Source organism: Apus apus, chromosome 8 (genome assembly GCF_020740795.1).
Source record: "Apus apus isolate bApuApu2 chromosome 8, bApuApu2.pri.cur, whole genome shotgun sequence".
Classification (NCBI taxonomy): domain Eukaryota; kingdom Metazoa; phylum Chordata; class Aves; order Apodiformes; family Apodidae; genus Apus; species Apus apus.
The window spans coordinates 8,215,388-8,236,402 of NC_067289.1; the positions used below are offsets into that span (position 1 = coordinate 8,215,388).

The 21,015-nt window shown below is 42.3% G+C and overlaps 1 protein-coding gene across 2 annotated transcripts in view; it reads right to left on the bottom strand.

Moving 5' to 3' along the window:
* EPHA4 (EPH receptor A4) overlaps nucleotides 1-21,015 on the bottom strand; it is a 105,063-nt gene that overhangs the window by 42,175 nt on the left and 41,873 nt on the right. For both annotated transcript variants that reach the window (XM_051626517.1, XM_051626518.1), the window contains exon 5: nucleotides 5,726-6,064. In XM_051626517.1, the coding sequence (XP_051482477.1) occupies nucleotides 5,726-6,064 (339 nt within the window). The remainder of the gene's footprint in view (nucleotides 1-5,725; nucleotides 6,065-21,015) is intronic.

Here is a 21,015-nt window from a genome sequence, read left to right on the forward strand (position 1 = left end):
ACTACCCCATCCTCCCACCACCCAAGGGAGTCACGTAGGGAGCTGGACCAGAAAACCCACCAGCCATGAAAGGGGAGCTGACCTGCATGAGCCTCCCGATAGCCTCAGTAGGCACTAGGGAAAGGTAATGTCAGAACAGAAAATTACTTATTTTGCCAGTTTATGCTGTTTTAGAGAGTATGTGAAACTCTGACCCAACTGTATGATGAATCTTGTCTTCAAGTTCAAGAGATTCTTCCCTGGCTATTTGGAGACAACAACTTCCCTGGGGATATACAGTCCTTCAAAATCATGTTTCAAAACAACAATAAACAGCTCATCACCAGGATTGCATTAAAAAAAAAAAAATTGCTATCTTTGGTAGCAAAATTCACTTATTTTACCGCCTCCCTGTCAATAAGATACTCAATATACACATAAATATCACCACATACAAAATCCAAAAATGTTATGCTCACTCTCACCAAACAGAAATAATTTACTGTTATTTATACTTAAACCAGAACTATACTCAAACAATAGGATGGAGTTCAGAGAACCAGACTGATTGATCAATCTTCAAAGTCGATCTTATTTTCCAGTAGTAGTTTAAGGCTATTCATGCAGTCACCTAAAGCAAGCTCTGCGCCTGAAAGCTTCTTAACAATGTCTTTTGATGTTTCGCTACAGACCAATTCTTTATAGATAAGTTATAAACATCCAGGAAAGTAGCACATTAAAAAGAAAATACTGAAAACCTTAGGCTTCCTGGCCTTGGCATGTGTTGCTTTTGATCTGCTTGAGCAACTATTACTTTGTCGATATGAGGAGTGCACACTGACCAAGGGCAATGTATGTCCATGAATTTTTACTGACTGCAAATTTAGCTCTGCACAGGCTAAACCACACTGGCAGAATGTAAAACCTTGTATGCATTTTCTGTGCTGTTCTGTACCACACGTGAGGAATGCTAATCAGCATTTGAAAGGAAATGTGGGCTTTCAAAGAAGACCCACCAAAATGCAAAATGGGAATACATATTTCCCTACCAAAAAGTCAAGTAGAACTCATAAGTCATCTGGAAGCAAATAACTTCCACTTCTTTCTCCTCCCCTCCCTACCATTTCTGACTTAAACCACAGTCATCCTCAAGGGATCAGGATCTTCCAGGTTTTTTTTTTTTCCTTTTTGTAATAGAATTAAGAACATAAAAACCAACAAACCTAAAGGTTAAATAAGCCTGACTAACAGCTGACATTTTCCTTTCCTCCACTCACTGTCAATATTTCAGGTTCATCAGTGTGGTCACCAAAACTGCAGCCTGTCCCAAAAGAATACTCAATTCACACAGGTATTTTCAGTGGTGCTTAAGTCCTGGTGGCACCGTGACCTATTTTAGTTCCTGCCTGGAAATGGAGACTGAGCAACCGCAGGGCTCTGAGTGACGGTGAGGGACCAGGGGAGCATTCAGAAGGGGGGGAAGGACTGCAGCACAGCCAGCCACACTGATCTGCCTCTGAAATGAAGCAGCTTTGAGACAGGCAAACAGACAGCTAGACAGGCAAGGTGTGGGGGATTGCAGAGACAAAGGAGACAGGGAGAGGAACAAGAACAGAAAGAGGGAAAAATGGGACAGGGAGCCTGAGATATTCATAACAAAGATCAGTGCTTGATCCTGAGGCACAGGCAGCTTGAAAACATCCAGTCTGATGCAATGGGATAAAGAGTAAGCTTATTTATTTATACTGTATTTTCATCCTAATTGGCACATCCTGCCTCCATCTAGCTGTGCTGGACCACTTAAGGAAGCACTGAGCCCAAGGTAACCTAACAAGGTAACAAATCACCAGGCAGTCTGTTTATTCCAAAATACCAACCATTTTAAGTCCAACAAGCGAAGGAGGAAGAAGACACCCATCCCTCATAAAATGCTAATAATTAGAAGGGAGGAAAGCAAGCAGCATAAAGAGTTTGGATTTTAAATCTCATTTAGACCTTGTGTAGACTGTTTCCCCCTGTCCCCCTTCCACCCTCCCCGAGGCTCCTCTGCCTTCTGAATGCCTTTAGAATCCGTGCAAAACCTCGTCCTTGCAGTGCTGCCCCTCGGACACACACAGACAGACAGATTTACCAATGAACCTGGATGTAAGGCTGGAGACCTAAACAGCTCAGCTGTAATCTTTAATAAAAATATAAATTGTACAGGACCTCTTCAAAAAAGCAAATCTTCCTGCTTGCTGTGGACAAGATCTTTTTATTGAGAGATTTACTTTTAATTTTGAATAGCTTCACAGCATTATCCTGAGTGGAAAAAAAATAAAAGAGCCTGGAGATTTTTGGGCTATTCAGTCAACTGCCTGCTAGGGTTTCTTACTGAAATTAGTTTATCCCAGCAGCATCGCATGAGAATTGCTGGTGTGCATCACCTCCACAAGTCATTTCACATTTTTAAATGATGGACAGGGTGCTGACTTCATTTGGTCAAAACCAGAAAGCCACAAAATCACCATGGTGGGTAGAGACCCTTAATACCAGTATTTCCCGGTATTTGTGATAAGGGCGCTGGCTGCAAGCTTCAGAAACTCAAGTGTTACATCCTTAACTTTTTAAATTCATTTTTAATCTTATATGGGAAAAAGACTGGCAGGTCCCACTCAGAAAACTCAAAAACATTATTATACTAAACATGTAGAATAGCAAGCTGAATTCACCATTCAAAATTCTTAAAATGTCACACCATTTAAGTATTTCACTAAGACACAGAAATTTTTACTTGGTTCAAAGCCTGAAATTTAGCTTCTCTCTTAAAAAAAAGCTATAAAAACAAGGACCTTTTCAAAGGAAGCAGGAAAAATACTATTTCAAATGCTTTTTGATCCTACTTTAAATGGTAAAAGCTTATGTTAATTTAAACATTTTTCTGCAGTATTGGAAACTGAAAACAGTTTCTAAACGAAGGGGGAAGTAAACTGCCTCATTTAATTATCTACAGGAGTAAAATAACAAAAGCCAAAAAAAGAAACACCTGTGCCTTACAACTGCACCTTTTATGTCATTGCAACACATTTCTTCCATTTTGTGCTGAACTGGAACTGTTTTCTCATTGCTTTCTATCCATCTCCAAATGCATGCCTTCTATAGCAGCTGCCACCAATGCAAGCAAACATACCAATATTTAGATTTCTGATTCTGACATCAAAAACTTTACTCTAAAATTTATGTATATTTTCTGTACATTTGGAAGGTCAATTTGAGACTGCTGTCAAGAGGAAGGACTTCCTGGTCCCTTTCATATTTATCCCTACTGAATTTTCCACTTAATTCCCCACAATATGACCTAAAAGCACTGCTCATATCTAAAGAACTTAAGAACCACATTAATGATTTTTTTTCTATCACATGTTTGAAAGCACAAGCATAGGTAGCAAAACCAATAAAGTAATTTACAGATTTTCAGTGTTGGTATTTTCATTTTTATTAGCAAAACAGTGAAAGAGTGTTATTAAAGAAGGAGCATGGATCTAATCTGAATTAGAAATGGCTGCAAAGAAACCAAGGTAGCTGTACATTGGTGTAAGAAACATGCAAGATTTAAAAAAAGGCTGTGGCAGTGCCTTATAACATGGCTTCTTTATAATGAAATATAGGGGGAAAAAAATGAGTGGCACAAGAATTTTAATGCATGCCAGAAACATTTACAGTGCTTAAATGGATCAGTACTTGTAAAACCCAAGGGTCCAACTTTACAAACCATTACTCAGGTAACCAGTTTCACTGAAATCAATGGGATTATTTGCATATGTAAGGACTATTTATCTTAGTTGAGAACTGTAGGTTTAGGCCACACATTTCTATTCAGATCTTCCAGCTCACAGTTGTATGAAGAACAGAAGAACACTGGCACCTTGGAGTTAATTTTCAGTTGTACAGTAGTTTTCTCCAGCCCTCTGAAGCATTTGATAGACTGGGTATGTTTCATAATTGGAAATGTTGGCAAAAATACAAATTTCCTGATGTGAAGAACTGCTACTCATGGATAATAAACAAAATCAATTCTTATTTGCATATTCAATCAGATTTCAGTTTGCATATTAAAGCATAAGATGGTAGAATTTTCACACGGTAGATGGATCCCACTCACTTATTCATGCATATATGCATCCACTAATCCTTACCCATGCCAAAATCAGTCAGAAATACCCTCTTTGGTAGGCATTCATAGCACAAAAACACTGTCCCTGCTGCTGTTCTCAACCTTCTCTTTTCGTACAGCGTATGACAGCGTTCTTCCGCAGCTTCCTCCCCAGACTCTGCAATAGCCCCTGTTCTCTATTAGTCTTCCTTTCACTAGGCAAAGCTATACTTTGAATTTTTTGAATCATAATTTAAAAGGGATGCTGTCAACTGTATGTGTAAAGAACAAAAAACACTGGATCAGATTTTCAAAGGAGCTTCGGCGTGGACTTGACAATTTTGCTTGTAACTGTCACTGCAAAACTGAATTTTTCTCTCTCATTGTTAATATTAGAGTGTTCTGGACTACCACTAAAATTTTAAGATTTAGACTATGCATATCTATTTTTCACATGTATCTACAAAGAAAGAGAATTCAAAGCATTCATATGGTCCAGGACTACCAAAATACCAAGTATCACTATTGTCCCACACACATAAATCTAACAATGAAGGATGACCCTGGAAAGCTGCACCCTGAGGTGCTGAATGCCTGCAAGGTCTGCAAGTCTGTGGGACTTGAAGGCACTCAAGTGCCGTAAGCAAGTCGGTAACAGGTCTGACAGTCTTGTAGCCAGTCTGGGTATCTAATTTGCATATAGAAGAGTGTCATATTCAAATGCATATAATTTTAACTGAAACCTGCTTGAAACCCTAGCTAGCTGCAGACAAGAAATGCTTTCATATAATTGAATAAAAAAATCGTAGGAATGGTCATCAAAACTAAAGCTGCTGCTGCAGTATCCTTTCCTAGGTCAAGCACGGGACTGAAAAAAAGTAGAACTGCCCAGGATATCTGAAACAATCACGTGTAAACAGAAGTAGTATTTCACTCTTTCAAATGAGTAAAATGCAAAAATCAGCCAGTATGAATATGAAAGCTCATATAGGATTTCTATAGTAATGCCAGCTCTGATCAATTGAAACGTTGTTAGCAGCAGGTTAAGGAGGTATTTATTTAACAATGGGACAGGGTCTAATAGACTTTGCAGGGAGAGGAGAGAGAGCAGGAGGGCAACGGAGCACTAACTCATTCCTCTCTCTGAAGCTTTCACAGCCCTTTTTGGAAGGAGGCAGAAGCACAGTCCTGTGGTCCCTGAGTGCCTATTTTGCCCTCTGTAAACACCAAGATCACACTCGTGTCTATGTGCAGGGTCTCCCATACAAAGGGCAGAGCCGCTGGTGGCCCTGGAGCTGCTGGTGTCCTGGCTCTGTCCCCTGGCATTGTCCAGGGCTGCTGTGCTGCTCTGCTTCTGCAGAATGCCTCCCAATGGCCTCGCAGCATGCTGCAGCACAGCTCTGCCCCCAGCCACAGAGTCAAACCCTCCACTGTTTTTCCAGCTTTAAAGAATTTAAACTATCCATATAAATAAGCAGAAAATAAGGGTTTGACTCAGTTACAGATCTTAGGAGTCTCTTAATTCATTTGCTGATGCTTAAATGTAATGGAAATCACAGCTTTCCTAAAAAAACAGGCAAAGAGAGAGGAAAAGAAATTGTGTTAGGCTCCTACCTGCTTGGTTAGTTGTCACAGTGACTGACACAGCTTGGTCCTGGCTGGGGTTTTGCTTGGACACTCCATTCACTGCCCAGACTTCAAAGGTGTAGTTAGTGTGTGCTAGGAGGTCAGTAATGGAGACTTTGGTGGTTTTCAAGCCGTTCTGCTGGGGGCTGAAGTGCACACCACTGCCACAGGACCGGCAGCGGCTCAAGTCACCGGCACCACACCTCTTGCATACCACATTGTAGGAGATGTCTTCACGACCACCTTTGTTCTGGGGGGGACTCCACTCCAAGTTCACTGAGGTCTCATTGACATTGGAAATAAGGTTCTGAGGAGCAGACGGAGGACCTGGAAAGAAAAAGTCCACATTTTTTACTAACTGGAGAAACCTTACATCATATATTCAGACTTAAGAGTCTCAGGTGACACTGAGTGTGTGTAACTCCCTGTTAAGTCAAGGACCAGGGAGACCACACAGAATTTTGCTTCTCTGCATTCTTAATGAAGGTGAAAAATTAACTGGTAGATTAAGCTCTGAGCTCTTCATCTGATGAATTAACAGCATTTTCCACCTCTGAATGTGCCTGAAAGCCAAGGATTGCAATTAAACAAGAGTGGGGTTTTTTCACTTTCACTATTTATACTTGTTACAGAAAACTAACTATTTATTTTACATTCCATTTTCCATGATCTCCCGAGCAAAGCATCCAATGCACAAAGTCCTGCTTCACATGAGATTTTTAAGGTCCCCCACTACCTACAGGCAGACTCTCACTAAAACTGTTGATCACCTGTTCTTTTTATTATTTTTTTAAAGAATGTGAGTGCAATCTTTTCCAGACAAGTTGATGTCAGATCCCATTTAGGGAACACAGAAGCCCATCAAGCAGGGAGCTGGACATGACACTTTGGGATGCAGAAAGGAGATATGAGTAGAAAGCCAGACACAGAACTAGTGCTTTAAAGGCAGGAGAATAAAGGTTACCACAGAGGAGTGATGGAGATGGAGAGAGGATTGGGGGGAAAATACGGCGAGCAGCTGAAAGAAGAGCTGATACAAGAAAACTGGGCAGAAAAAAGAGACCTTACAGAAAGCCTGGAAATAAGACTGAACCAGAGACACAAGGTCAGTTCTTGCAACACAGGAACAGGAGACTTTTAGACTTGTAAAGACACTGCCAAACAGTACCCACTGGGTTCCAGCACAGGGACTACAGGATTTGGGGATGGAGCCAAGGGCAGGCTGGGGAGGACCTCCCTGGGCAGGAGCAGAGCAGAGCCTGCAGCTGGCAACATGTCCCAGCACCCTCAGCAACCATCTGGGACTGTCATGGTTGGTTCTGCCCAACCAGGCAAACTGCCTCCAGCAGAGCCCTGCCTCGCTCTGTAACCAACACACAAGCAGAGATCTATTTTATACACTTAAATCCCCCCAGGCCAAAGACCAGTAAGCACGCTGAAAATGCAGAAGAGCTAATCCTGTGACTCTTAATCTAGTTTCAATATGGTTGAGGTGAGACACTTTTTGTACCCTTAAATTTGGCAAGGATAATTCAGAGCAACCCCATGAAACACATGGGTAGTTTATACATCACAAAAAGCTTCACTGATCTTCAAAAGGCAGCCTGTTGTGGGCACTACACAGAATACTCTGGGAGAGGACATAAGGTAAATATTGTATCGAACAGAAATGAAGCAGATAGTAAGAACAAAGCTTGCAAAATGAAACGATCCAAACTGGGATACAGTAAAAATAGCAGTACTTAGTAATTACTCCCAGTTAGAGCTTTAAACAGAAATATTATTACTAGAAAAATACGGTGAATAGTTTTGTAGAAAGTGACAAATTCAATTTTTATTCAAGATGCAGAAGAGCTTATGAAAGCTTCTTAAATTTTATCAAAATATATTTGATGGTTGGAATGAAAAAAGGTTCAACCAGATCTTCTGGTGGAAAAGGAAGGGAACAAGAAAATTCCGGCAAGTTTAGCTTAATTTAGGTTTTCCATTGCTGTTATTTGTCAAATGTTATGAAACTGGAAAAAAATTCAGCCAGCACCAATAGTCTCATTAAGTGTATAAATAAAGAAATAAATCTCTCACATGCCAAAGGTACAAAACCAGTCCTCAGACTAAGCTGGGAACCCAATACATTATGGTGAAATTCTGCTGAAATTACAAGGTAACTCAAGTGCAGCACTGAAGAGGTTAAGCCATTAAGAGGTCACTGTGGCAAAGATTATTTCTGCCTGCTTAGACTGATCAGGTGCCTTCAAAAGGAAGCCCAAGACCTGAGCACACCGTGAAGGACATGGTTTTCAGGGCTCCATCACATCCCCAGGTCTGTGCTTGAAGCAACCAAGATGTAACAAATGTTCAAAGGAAGACAAAACTTCCATTTTAGCAGAAGCAGGTAGGTTAAGAAAATAGTCTAAAATTACACAGAGGTCAAATGTATCTACTTATCTTCAGTACCTAAGTGAAAGGCCTCTGCAGCAAGGGAGCTGAGCAAAGATTGTTTCTCTGTGCTCACTTCACAAATATGAAATTAATATATTCATTTTGAAAAGAAGGAAATCCTCCCTTCCTGCCAAACCTTTGAAACAGTCTCCAAGTTAATCGGGGCTGACAGGTAGAATTACTGCAAGGAAAAGAAAGAGCCCAGGCCAGTCCCTGCAGTGGGGAGCCCTCCTGCCTGCTGCCCCACCGGGCTTCCATTCACGACTTCCATTTATGCACTGGCAGCATTTAGGACTCCTAAGGACAAAAACCTTTCACTCAAAGATCAGTTACCAAACACAGTAAGAGATGTTTCCTGCTCCAAAAGTGTTCAGAAACTAGTAGAGAAAGAAACTGGTTTTAGTCCCTGTTCATCATGCAGAAACTGAGGTACAGAGGGAGGGGGTGAGCAGGCAAGGACATGCGAGATGTGCCTTGCACATCTGGATATCGGTCACAACTCACCCAAGCCTCAGTCCAGTGCCACCTCCTCCCAAAAGCTGGGCTTGCCAGCTCCCCCAGGCAGGAGAAAGCAGCCTCTGCTCAGCCTGCAAATACACAAGCCTGCTTTTCACAAATACACTCTGAGTGCAAGGAGGTGGAAGACACTCCTGAAATCATGAACTCAAGCAGCAGCCCAGGAACTGCTGAGCAGGAACTGATCCGAACACCATTTACTGAAAACTCCCCAAATCACCTCACATCAGGGCTCTCTTTTCAGGGTGGCAGGTGCTCAAGCTGACAACATTTGTCCCTCCACACTGTAAAGGAGGCAGGAGAACAAACAAAAGCCTCTGGAGGAAAGCACTGTCCTTGGTGGACTGCAAGCCTGAGTCCATGCTGTGCAGCTAAGGTCTGACCTCGCCAGAGCGGATGCCAGAGCTGGTGGGAGCTGAGGACATCTGCCCTCTCAGAGGACCTCAGAATAGCAAGTCCTGCACAGAAAACTGCTCCTGCAGGGAATAGTTAGAGCTTTACAGCGAGAAGAAGCAAAAGACTTTTTTTTTACAGAGCATTATATTGCTGCAAGCACACAGGTGAGAGCATCGACTCAGAGCAAGGCCAGGAGAGCTGAGGTGGTGCCAGAGCAAACACCTCCCCTCCGAGAGCAACGCCTGGCTCTGCCAGGGCTGCCCACATTTCAGGGGAATGTTCGTGAAGCCAAGCACTCCCTGGGAGGAAGGGTAATACTGCCACAGTTAGGGTCTGAAAGAGGTGCCTCTTAGCTCAGATACAGCAGCCAGTTTGGGGTTAAACTCAGATTTACTCTGATGTCCATTAAAATATTTTCCAAGGCTCTAGGTCCAGTTTCACGTGGGAAAATGTGCCAGAATGAATCAAGCTCCTCACAAGTAAAAAGTCAGTAATTAGTATGTGGGACAGAGCATTGCAGTGTCTAAACAGAGATGCAATGAAGCGGAAAACCAGGGAAGCAGATGCTTGCAGGTCACAGAGATGAGTGCACCACCTCCAGCATGAAAAGGAAGATGTGGAGGAATCTCCAAATTGTGGGTTGACATTACAGTGAGGAGAAAAGCAATTTCTTTTATTTCTGGAGCATAGCCATCAATGGAGCTGCTGGTACTGGGAGTGGGGAATAGTTTCAGATTGATGGGCCTGGTTTCAGATGTTGAAACACAGGGCGTATCTGCTCCTTCAGTAGTGATCAGGATTTGCTTTGTTTCTGACAATAGAGGCACTGCTGCTAAATGAGATGAAAACCCTTTCAGGGCCGTGGCAGGCTGGAAGTGCCAGTGCTGTTTCAGGATGAATCCAGCTAGCAGGATCCTGCAAGAACCGCGTCCTTACAGCCAGACCACCAGCCCCACACTAAACCTCCCGCAAAAAGCTCTTAGCTATGGGCCAGGTAAGAGCAGAAACAAGATGTGCCTCTGAAACACTGGTGCCACCTTCTGTAATTTTGTCCCAAGTCCCATGATGTACAGCTTTTTCTTAAAACTCCTGCTGATGGAAATATGCTATTTCATGAACCATTCAGCAGTTCAGAAGCACAGAGCTAATACTGCCACACTACCCAGAAGAGTTTAAAAATGTGACCGTTCCTACAAAAAAAACCACAAAACCTAAAAAAAACCAAAAAACAAAACAAAAAAAACAACAGCTCTAGACCTCTTTATTTTGTAAAATGACTAATTTTAATGTCCATGTCATGATGTTAGGAAGCCAGGTGCTCTTGCTTTCCCTGCCCAAGAAAACAGAAACTGAGGGCCAGATCTGCAAAGCCACTTGCACATCTCCCATTGGGGACTGCAGAGGGACACTGCTTGACCATGGAGCCTGAAAGCAGGATCCCTCACCCAACCCATTGACCAGCACCGTGAGCAGACATGGGGTCTCCTCTGTGGGAACACAGGGAACGGAAGTTTTTAATTTTATTCCTTCCTGGAGCTCCATAAATCTTGCTTCATAATAAACCCATCAAAATGAACCGAGCCATGAAGCAAATGGAAAGGCCCTGGGTGGAGAAGTTCATTGTGTGTGTCAGGGCTGACAGGAACTCTGAAGAGTCTGTTTAGCAACAAATAATCTTTTTGAGCTAAACTCGCTATCTTCCTCAACCCTCCTATTAAATTTACTTAAATCCGTTGGGCAATGCAGATTGTTTGGCCTTCTCTTGCTGCAATAAGCTATATCCATTATATCTAGCTGTCTGTTACACCCACAGATAGACCTGTCTTAAGGACAATGCCATATCCTATGTCAGATGAATATTCAGGAAAACAGAGCTTTTAAAGAGGTTACCAGCATGAGTACTACTTGTACTGATGTATTTTAGCACTCTTACCACAATCTCAGGCTATATTTTAACTTCTCATCCATTGGTATTTCTTTCCCTGCCTTCTTACAAAATGCTCAAGTCCCTCTCCAGTCAGAAGCCTCCTGCACACCAGTGCAAGACAGAGAGGCCTGATTGTGGAGAATAGCCATGGGAAAAGAAAAAGGGCCTCCTCTGTCTCTAGAGAAGTAGACAAAACAATATGAGACCAGCTAAGGGCCAGGGCGTGCTGTGAGCAGCACTGTGAATGCTTGGTGTGTGACTGGCTACATTCTGGGAACCCAAGGACTGTGTATGTGCCAAGAAGCAGGCATGAGTGCTGTTTACACTCACTGTACCCCAGTTTCTTATTCTCAATTCCCACTGTAAAAGTATGTAAGGGAGCATTTTCTAATAAACGATTCCATAGCTTCCCAACCTGGATTCCATGTCTTAACCCACCACACCTAATGAAAACCATGACAAGGACACACATCAACACCTGTCATGCTCCCTCCTACCTTCCAGACCGTGCTACATTACCTCTGTGCCAGCTCTCTGTGGATTACAGGTGTCTGTGGGCAGAGTTAAGGAGCCTCTGTGATTCACACCAGGGGATCAAGTCTAGTCCCTGCACTCGAGTGACTTATGTACAGCTTCCGCAGTGAAGCCCCAGTAGTGATCTCACTATTCCAAGGCTGAACTAGCACCTCTGGGGTGCAGGTGGCAAGAGGCCATGGCTGTGAAGCAAAGCAGGCTGCTGACTAACACTGGGCATAACAACATTCCAGTAAACTGTTTATTTGCAAGAAAAGTAATATTTTGCATTGAACTCAGCTGCCCTACACACTGAGAGACCATCAGAGGTTGCTGGCTCAAAGTCTGCCTCTCGTCTGGATACCATCCTGCTGATGGTCATTTCAAAGCTCCTTTCTTCCTGACACCAATGGGTAACAGCACGAGTGTAGGAAGTTCAATCCAGTGGAACTGGCAGAATTGTTCCACCAGGAAGAAGAAAGTCTATCCTGAACGCAATGAACAATTTCAAAAGCAAACAGCACAAAGACTATTAGCTGCAACAGAGTCAATGTTCCTGCTGCCCTCAGGGATTGGTCATGCCCAGCCCTTAAGACACGCTCAAGGGAAAGCACAGACACCAAGACCCTTAGCATGCCCAGGAATGGTTTGACCAGACTGCACCAGGACTGCAAGTTCAACACTGCCACTGAGCTACACCTCCTCCTTGACAAACTCCATATACTGCAAACCCACATCAAAGGACGTGCTGTAGCTGGGCTCCCAGAGCTGGAGGGGCTCCAGAGAGACAGGCACGATTTACTGGCCATACAAGACAGACTCCAACCAATTCAGACCACCCTTTCTCCCTACAGCTGTAAACCTGACCAATCTACCCAACTGAAAAATACCTCTGGAAACTAGCCCTGGGATCTGAGGGTAGAACTGTAAGTGCACTGTGCTGGCGAACTGTATTTAAATGGTTCTGACAAAGGCTTTAATATCCCTGGTTTTACATCTTCCTTTTTTATTACTGATCTGCCCAGCAAGGTGCTTCTCTAAAAGTCTCTGTGGGTGTATGCAGTAAATCCAATTACAGTTTTCTACAACTGGACCAGACAGACTCGTTTGACATAAAGAATACTGTCTTCACTAAACCAGTTAATTTAGTTTAGCAACAGTGTAGGGGTAGGAGGAGTGGATTAAAGGACAGCAAATAGAGAAGAGAAAGAAATTATTCCCAGCAAAACAGCCGAATGACAAGAAAAAGGAAGGAAGACCTTGCAGATTGGTACTCTGCTGCCCCAGGCTGACAGGGTGCAAGAATCCCACACAGCAGCTCCAAATTTGGGACAAACAGTTTTTGTTCAACAAAGCCATAAGCCAGTAATAAATAAATAAATTCTTTTTTCTTTTCTCAGCAGTCCCGTGGACAAGGCACTGAACACAGAAGTTCTGGGCTTTGGTTTGCCTCATTTTATCCAATGTGAGTAGCCATGATACACTATTCTCTTAGGTTGAAAAATAAAAACACCACAAAACACACTAAAAAGCACCTCAGCACAGGGTTCTGACACTTAATCCTTCAAAGTTAATTTAGCACTTACAAGAAACCCACTCTGATGACACCCAAAATAAAGCACTCTCCAGCCACGAACAGCCACCTGCCCACACCCCTCTGTCACAGCCTGTCCCCTGGCTCCTTACTTTGGGCTCCTTCCTTTGTGCCAGCTTACTCCTCAGCCATTAACAATGCCAGTGGATTATTCTGGCAGCAACATTACCCGTTAAGGACTAAACTGATATTATCAGTATTTGGACTGTAACTGCATCTATACTAGTAACCTATGGTATGGTTAATATTTATTACCTTAACAGTTCTGTCAGTGGGAGGACACCTATTAAAAATGCAAGCTGAAACCCACACGGCCCGTGGAAGTGCTAATGGAGATATTTCAAATATATACACTCAAGAAGGCAAGCCTTCATTACGAGCATCCTGTCAGTCACCAGATCAGTGTATTTAAAATGTACCCTCCTTTAAAATCAAGATGCTTTCAAAAGATATGTATCTGGCTAAGTAACAAACAGGGTGACACTTTCATGCTCTGGAAGGAGAATTTTTTTTTTAAATAATTGACTCATTTTATGTGCACACATGTGTAAAAGCACATTTCTTTATCAGGTAACGGATGTCTCTGCAGCCAGGGCAATGGATAATTATTTTCAAGTGGGTTGTCACCCTGCATTCAGTCTGCGTTTGCTTGACAGTGTGAAATCGGAAGGAAGCTTCACTGGCAATTCCCACCAGACACCAGAAAGCCTCAAGCATGTAGAAAATACTTTAATCTTCTTTAACCATTCCCGCACTCTCCTTGAGGAAAATATCACCTCTTTTTCAGGCAGAAAAAGTAAACCTTAGCTAGATAAGGATTAAAAATTATTCTAACAAGAGGTAGAAATAATACAATAACCTGCTACAATTAGAAGCTTTCTAGCCAAACTGAGAAATACCTAAAAACATATTGTTAAATGCAGCAGAATGCCAACTACGGATGTTTGTTAATCCAAGTCAATCAGGCAGCCCAGCAGGCTTCAATGGGCTTTGGACCAGGACTGACAAAAGGATCCTCTTTATGAGCCTGCTCCAGAGACACTGACCCTCTTCATCTACGGTGATTTCAAAGGGAACTCGGGGTATTCAGAAATCCTGAGCTAATTTGCTACATAATAAACAAGATTCATACAACAGGGAAGGTTGCTATGACTCACCGTCGTTTAAAAGGAGCCTCGTATGAACTGGCTTGTTTTGAATCAGCAACTTGGCCTTGGCTAGACTACAGAGGAGCAGTGAAGTCTTTGATAAGTTACAGGAGCAGCAAGCACCTGGAGTAAGCATCCAACTGTCTAATAGCAAGAAAATCTAACTAGAAATGCACTATCAGAAGCTGTGAAAAGGTTAGCACATCTTCTGCTGTACAAGAGCTGAGCTAGCTATTGTGTACAACACAGCAAGACTAAAGAGAAGAAATAAGGAGGTGTAAAAAAGAAACGATCCATACCAGTAACAACTCCAAAGACCTTTGGAGCATATCTACAGACAGCAATGAAATGTCACTGGAAGTACACGAAGTACCTTTGCAGGGGTTGGCTGAAGCTATACAACACTGCTAAGGATTTTAGTCATATTGCCAGCCTCACCAATGTGACCGTGCTGCTACTCCCTCAGTGAGGCCTCATGATGCCGTTATTGTACAGATAGCCTTTAACAAGTCTAATCAATACTCTCTAACTCGATCATGATCCTAAAATTCACCTCCCTGGAGGCAGAGCTGAGTGTGAAATGGTTGACTATTTTCAAAGTGGATGCAAAGAAAGTAATTATAAAATAATCAATGTCTTTAAATTCTTAACTCCCGTAAAGCGTCTGGCAAAGCAGTGCCAAGCACAGCCTTCAAGAAAGAGCACCTTGGCCTCCTCTTTCCATCTCATAAAGCTTCATTAAACACGTACAACTGTGGAGCCATCAATAATGTTTCAGCACGTGAGCTGTGAAGCCCTTCAGATAAGCCTTTGTTGTTGATCTTTAACCATCTTAAAGACAAGTTATAACACAGAATAAACATCTGAGCTGTGTAAGTTTAGGCTCAGAAATAAAGTCCACACTTTCCTGTGACAGTTGTATATGCTGCGGCCACTAACTGCTTCTTTCAGCAGCTCAGGACAGATCTCCTCTTGCTGTGGGCTAATTTACACAAGCACTGACAGTTTGGACAACCCTCACTTCTTGTCTGCCTGGCTATTCCTGACCATTTATCATTATAGATTGTGTTTTTACAACTGGTGAGACCAAAGTCAACAGCTCACAAGATGCAGCAGCCACTTGAAGTATCAGTCATCTGCTCTATTTCCACCCCCCTGCTCCTTTCTGTGCATGGTCAGCATTACAACTGGGTTTAAATAAGGCAACCGATTTGGTAAGCAATTCTTAATTTATTTACTGGGGCAAGGCTCCTTTGACTTCAGTGGGAGTTTTGCCAAGCTAGTGATCTTGGACTAATGCCAATGATAAAATGCCCATTTTACTGGCATGTATGATTTTCTATTTACTTGCCAAGAGAACCCTGGTTACCAGCTTCACAATAAGTTTTGTTCCTTTCACCCGGAGAACAATCCAACTGATATTTCCTCTTCTCTCCAAGCTAAGGGACTTAAGCGAAGAGGTCCAGTTTCCATAGGTGTGGAAAAACAGAGGCCGGCAGGTGCCACCCCTACGGGCTCTGGGTTTCTCTTCCAAAACCAGCTGTATAAGAACATTTTGCAATGCCACATGAGCTAAGACACATTATCCCATCTACTCTAATATGCTGTGCTGCAGGCAATACCATGCATGTTCACTCAGTCTTTTGAGATAAAAAGCAGAATTCCACTGTGGATACCAGAAAGTTATCTGACAGTCTGACAAGGAAGAAATCCAACCAGAAAAATAAGTTGTTCTGTCATTGGCCCAACTACTGAATTTCTTATTCTGTTAGCCCTCTAATTTACTTCAACAACTCTACAGAACTGGGTCCTGACTAACCAAATCAAAGCCCCCACTTAATTGAATAAATGTCTCTGTTAATTTAAGGCTCCATCTAGAAAATCAGAAGACAGCTAATAAACAGTCACTGTATTTAAAGGAGTGATGATTTTTTAAGTCTACTGATTATAAACACAGATTGTCAAATTACTCCTGTCTCTCCTCTTCAAGCTATAACCACTCCCTTTCTTATTCAACTTTTCTCAATTCCTTCAGCCCATCACCACAGATGAGGGGAGACAGCCTTCTCCTTTGAGATTCCCATCACTCACAATCCCTTTCTCTCAGTCTGGCAGCAATAGATGGTCTATTTTCCCAGCCTATGTGGAGAGGAAAAATCATTCTCTCTCTACTCCCTACCCACTGTTCCCTCTGCGCTTGCAACTGCCACACTGCACCTTAAAAGGCATTTTGACATACTATTTATATACTGAACAACCTTACATGATGTTTTAAGAACAAAATAATTTACTTAAGGCATGGACATATGTAAAGACTTGGAAGAATTACGATGTTACAAATTTAGCTTCTGAAATCCAGAGGCTGTACTGGCATATACTTCATATTATAGAGAAGGAGCTCCAACAGCAGAAGTCAGATTGAAGTAGTGCCAGAACAAGTGTGCTAACCCTGGGAAGAAAGCATAGCAAAGCCAGGGTAAAGCTACCTACAACATACTATCAAGCATGCCCGCACATTGTACCCTTTCTTTTTCTTCTAAAAGCTAGAAGAGTGATAATCAGCGTCTGTCTGGAAATTTAGACGACACACAAGTTAAGTTGAAGGAAAAGGAGCACATTTGTTTGTTTAGAAGTCTAAGCCATCATAATAAATGTATGCTCAAATAATTAGCTCCTGTGTAATTACTAATTTGCAAGCAGAGTTATTAGGTAGGTAAATTCACTCTTTTTGAAAATGTAGGTCAAATATTTATCTCTGAGATATATTAAATGCAATACAAGATCACACTAAGGGTGTATATTAGACTGTAACATTTACAAAATTGAAGTGCTCAGACCCTTCAGACCTTTTTTAAAGTGTTGACCTTGGAAACAAATAAAGACGGTGTTATTTTAATGTGCATTCAAATTTTAACAACACAGTCACACAGCTCTAGTGGAATCCACATTGAGTTTCCACTGTAGATTGCTCATCGTTTCATTATGGTTCATTATGCTGATAACTGTCAGAAAGTATTAGAAGCAGGAGCCTTGAGTAATAGCACTGAAATGGTAATTTAAAAACAATATACTTTCTGGAGAAAATACAGCAGTGCACTAAATTCAATTAGAAGAGGCGAATGTAAAGACAAGTAAGTGACGTTTGCTGTTTGAAGTCAGGCTCTTCAATTTCTTGATAACCTAAACTGGAGAAAGCCCTTTTACAGCAGGCACTTTCCTCTTGCATCTCACTAAATTTGCTCTCATTATCTCTAAGCTCCTCCAGTATAAACTGTCTTAAATGCAACCGTTTTAGAAATATTTCAGGTCACAACAAAATATCAATCAGTCACTGCTTGGGTGGCACAACGGACTAGATTATTCAGGGTCATTTACTGAGACAAATTTCAAGCTGGACAGTCTATGCTAGTAATCTCTCTTTTGTAAAAGGCTCCCAATTAAAAATCATTAATAACCTGAATCAAACAGACAATATAGACAATACAAAACCGTCCTGCTCTAACTTATAATGTGAGCATTGTTTGCCAAGAAGCAGTTACAGAACCCAACTCATTTAATGGTGGGGACGCAGGACCAATGCCCATTAACTTGGGTGGGAACTGCACCTGCCTGCACTATGCTGCAATTCACAGAGTATCTCCTTACGGAGAAGGAAATCCAAGGATGAGGACCATGACTGAGACTGATTATTTTCCAGCCTCATGGATTTGTGTGTTGGCAAGGCAATTTATTCTCCATTAGATTGCTAACCTTATGAAAGGCCCATCCTCTCAGCAAATACTGAAATACAATGAAGGTCTGAATAGCTGCCTATACTACTTTTGTGTTGCTTCCAAAAGGGAAAGGCATCCCTGTCTTCCACAGTTTGTGCTCAAGTGTATTACAGATCAATCATACCATCTCCATGCCCAAGCACACAGCTGACAAGCTCATTGTGCTTCAGAGTTGGAAGTTTAAATTCCTGAGTTAGGCCAAAGTGGCAGATTCAGGGCAGCTCTGCTCCTCAGTGGTGATGGACACAATGATTATCACCAGAAAGCAACTTGGAAGGAAAAGATGCCCCAGTAAACATGCATATGTCAGGGTGTCTATGGCTGGTCTCCTGACTCAGCCCACTCCACTGTTTGCTACACTTAGATCCTGCCACTTTCTGTTCTTACTTGAACAAGCTTTAAGCCAGATAAAACTACTCACTCTAGCAGAGCTAAAATAGAGCAGAATACTAAAACCAGAGCTGGAGTTATTTGTTTAGATTGCAAGCCTGGCTTACTTGAAGGTTAGGCACAGTCTTTACAGCTTAACAACAGATGTAGATGTCAGAGCAATGTTACAGAATGAGAAACCTCTGAAGCACCTCTGCTGACCAGCACATCAGGAAGTAGGTGGTGTGGGAATTGCAAGAAAGGAAAAGGAAGGAGAATTCTCCAATTCCCTTTCATCCTCTACCACAAACATGCTAATGGAAAGTCATAGTGGTCTTCTTCCCGCAACCCAGAAGGCAAGGTAAGCGAGGAGGCCAGCCAGTTTATTACTAAAGGAAATCAATAGCCAAGGGTCAAAGCTTTACAAAAACACATCCTATGAAGGCTGAAGTTCTTAATCTTAAAAAAAAGTGTTTAGAAATAATAAAGAAGGGATCAATCCACAGTCCATTCCAGGTGTTCTCTCCAAATTATCCAATGTTACATTTATTCACCTGGTCTAATAGTTCTCCAAGTGAACAGAAACCTGATTTTACAAGCCAGTGGAGCAGAGTCTATCTTTTTGCTAGAAGAATGGATCTCAGATACTGTGTTTTATTTCTTCATTAGTGCTCCGTCACACTGAGTGATTACTAAATGCAGGACTGAATGAGAATACCAGGGTTAAAGAGAGCATAATGAACAAAGAAGGTGCCTGATTATTATGGCTGTCAGCACATGGGAATTGGGTTTGTCACCTGGTTTAACCAACTGGTAAGAACTTATTAGAGTCTGAATCCATCTGAAAGAACCTTTGATGTTTACGCTCCCTTCTGTCTCCACATCTTGTCAGGAAAGTCAGACAAACGGGGAGCTTCTTCCGGAGGGGCTTCCTTCAGCAGAGGCCCTCTAAATGCTTTCTGTCACTCGCCTCAGGTGAATGGGCAGAAGGCTACTCGGTGTGGGGAGCACAAACAGCCCCCCCAGGAGTCCCATGCACCCCACTCCTTGCACGACGCAGAGGTGCACCACGCACACAGGACTGCATTTGCTGCCCGTGCAGGGACCACTATGGTAGCAACTTTCAAAGACTGCTAAAGCAGACCTCAAAGAGGGGATACCAGAGAGCACAGCAATGGATGGGGGAGAAGGGCTACCCAGCAAGCCAGCTCAGAAATAACCTCTGTGCCTTCTTTCACCTTGGATCACAGAAAAAGAAGTCCTTAAGCTACACAAACATTCAAAGCTATGAAATAGGACCTCCAGAGACACAAGTCTGCTTTCCAAGACCAGGTGTCCATGAGATTTTGGTGTTGGCTTGCCTCTGCGTGCCAACTCCTCCTAGGCTGCTAGATGCAGAGATAAAGACCGAAGCCAGCATGACAGCCCTTGCCTTTTCTTCTCCCCCCTTTCTATTTTCAGAGTGAAAAACCAAGATTAGGGACTTCAACTTGGACTGACCTCCAAAGACAGGAATGGGGAAGTGTGTCAGTAGGCCCACAATTTGACAAAAAAGGGCTAAGCTTGCAGGGCTACATTTTTTAATACTAGCAAATATACATATAATTTGCTTACAATTCCCCCATCTGGAAGTGGTTTGCTCTCTTCTTATACTTCACTCACTGCACACGCCTATTTAAATTCAACCAGCTGATTACTAATTTGATTTCAATTTGGTCAGGATATCACCCACTAGGACCAGGGCTTTAGGAGAAACTTTTGATGATATAATGTTTAGGGTGTACCTTCTGAACAACAGTTTTATTGTTGCAAAAAGACTTTTTCTTATCAAAATGGTAAAGCTTTGTATCTCCTAGTGTACACTGGTGGTAAATTGTAAAAAGCATGTTCCTACCCACTTCAGCAAGGTTTCACAATACAGTCAGACCTCTATACCCAGCCAATGTTTGGCAAGGGATGTACAGCCCTCTATGCTTCCCCAGTGAGCAAAAGCAGCTGCTCCTGGCTATGCCCAGACCTGCTTAACCACCACCCAGCAAAACTCACAGCTGAAAAGGAGATCACTGAAGAAGCTGGAATCAAGGGAGTGTGGGAAGGGATATGTGCTGGCTTAGTTATGAACATACTTTGTTTATGCCTTGTAAGGGAGAAATTAAGATTTAAATAATGTGAGTCATCTATCCAAAATTAATTTGGAATATATTAAAATGTTACAAAAGAAATATCTCAGCCTTCCCTCCCTCACAGACACACACGCACTCTGCATAAATATACAGCTAAACTCCAAAAATCTGGAAGCATTTCCAGTAGTGAAACACAGCCCTTTCACTTATTGTTTTAAACTGCTCTATAGAAGTAAAAACCAAAGAACTAGATGATTGCAATTTAACACCAGGACGTGTCTGGAATCCCAGGTCTTCAGCTGTGTTAACAAACACATAGGACAGGCAGTAGTTCCAGCAACCCGTGGGTGTGCTCGGCACACTACGCTTCTTGGTCTCCCTGTTGAAGGCATTTTGGTGGAACTAAAGCAAATTCCATTTGCTGCATTACAATACGTAAATAAATTACGTACTTATCTACAAAGGATTCCAAACACTGGA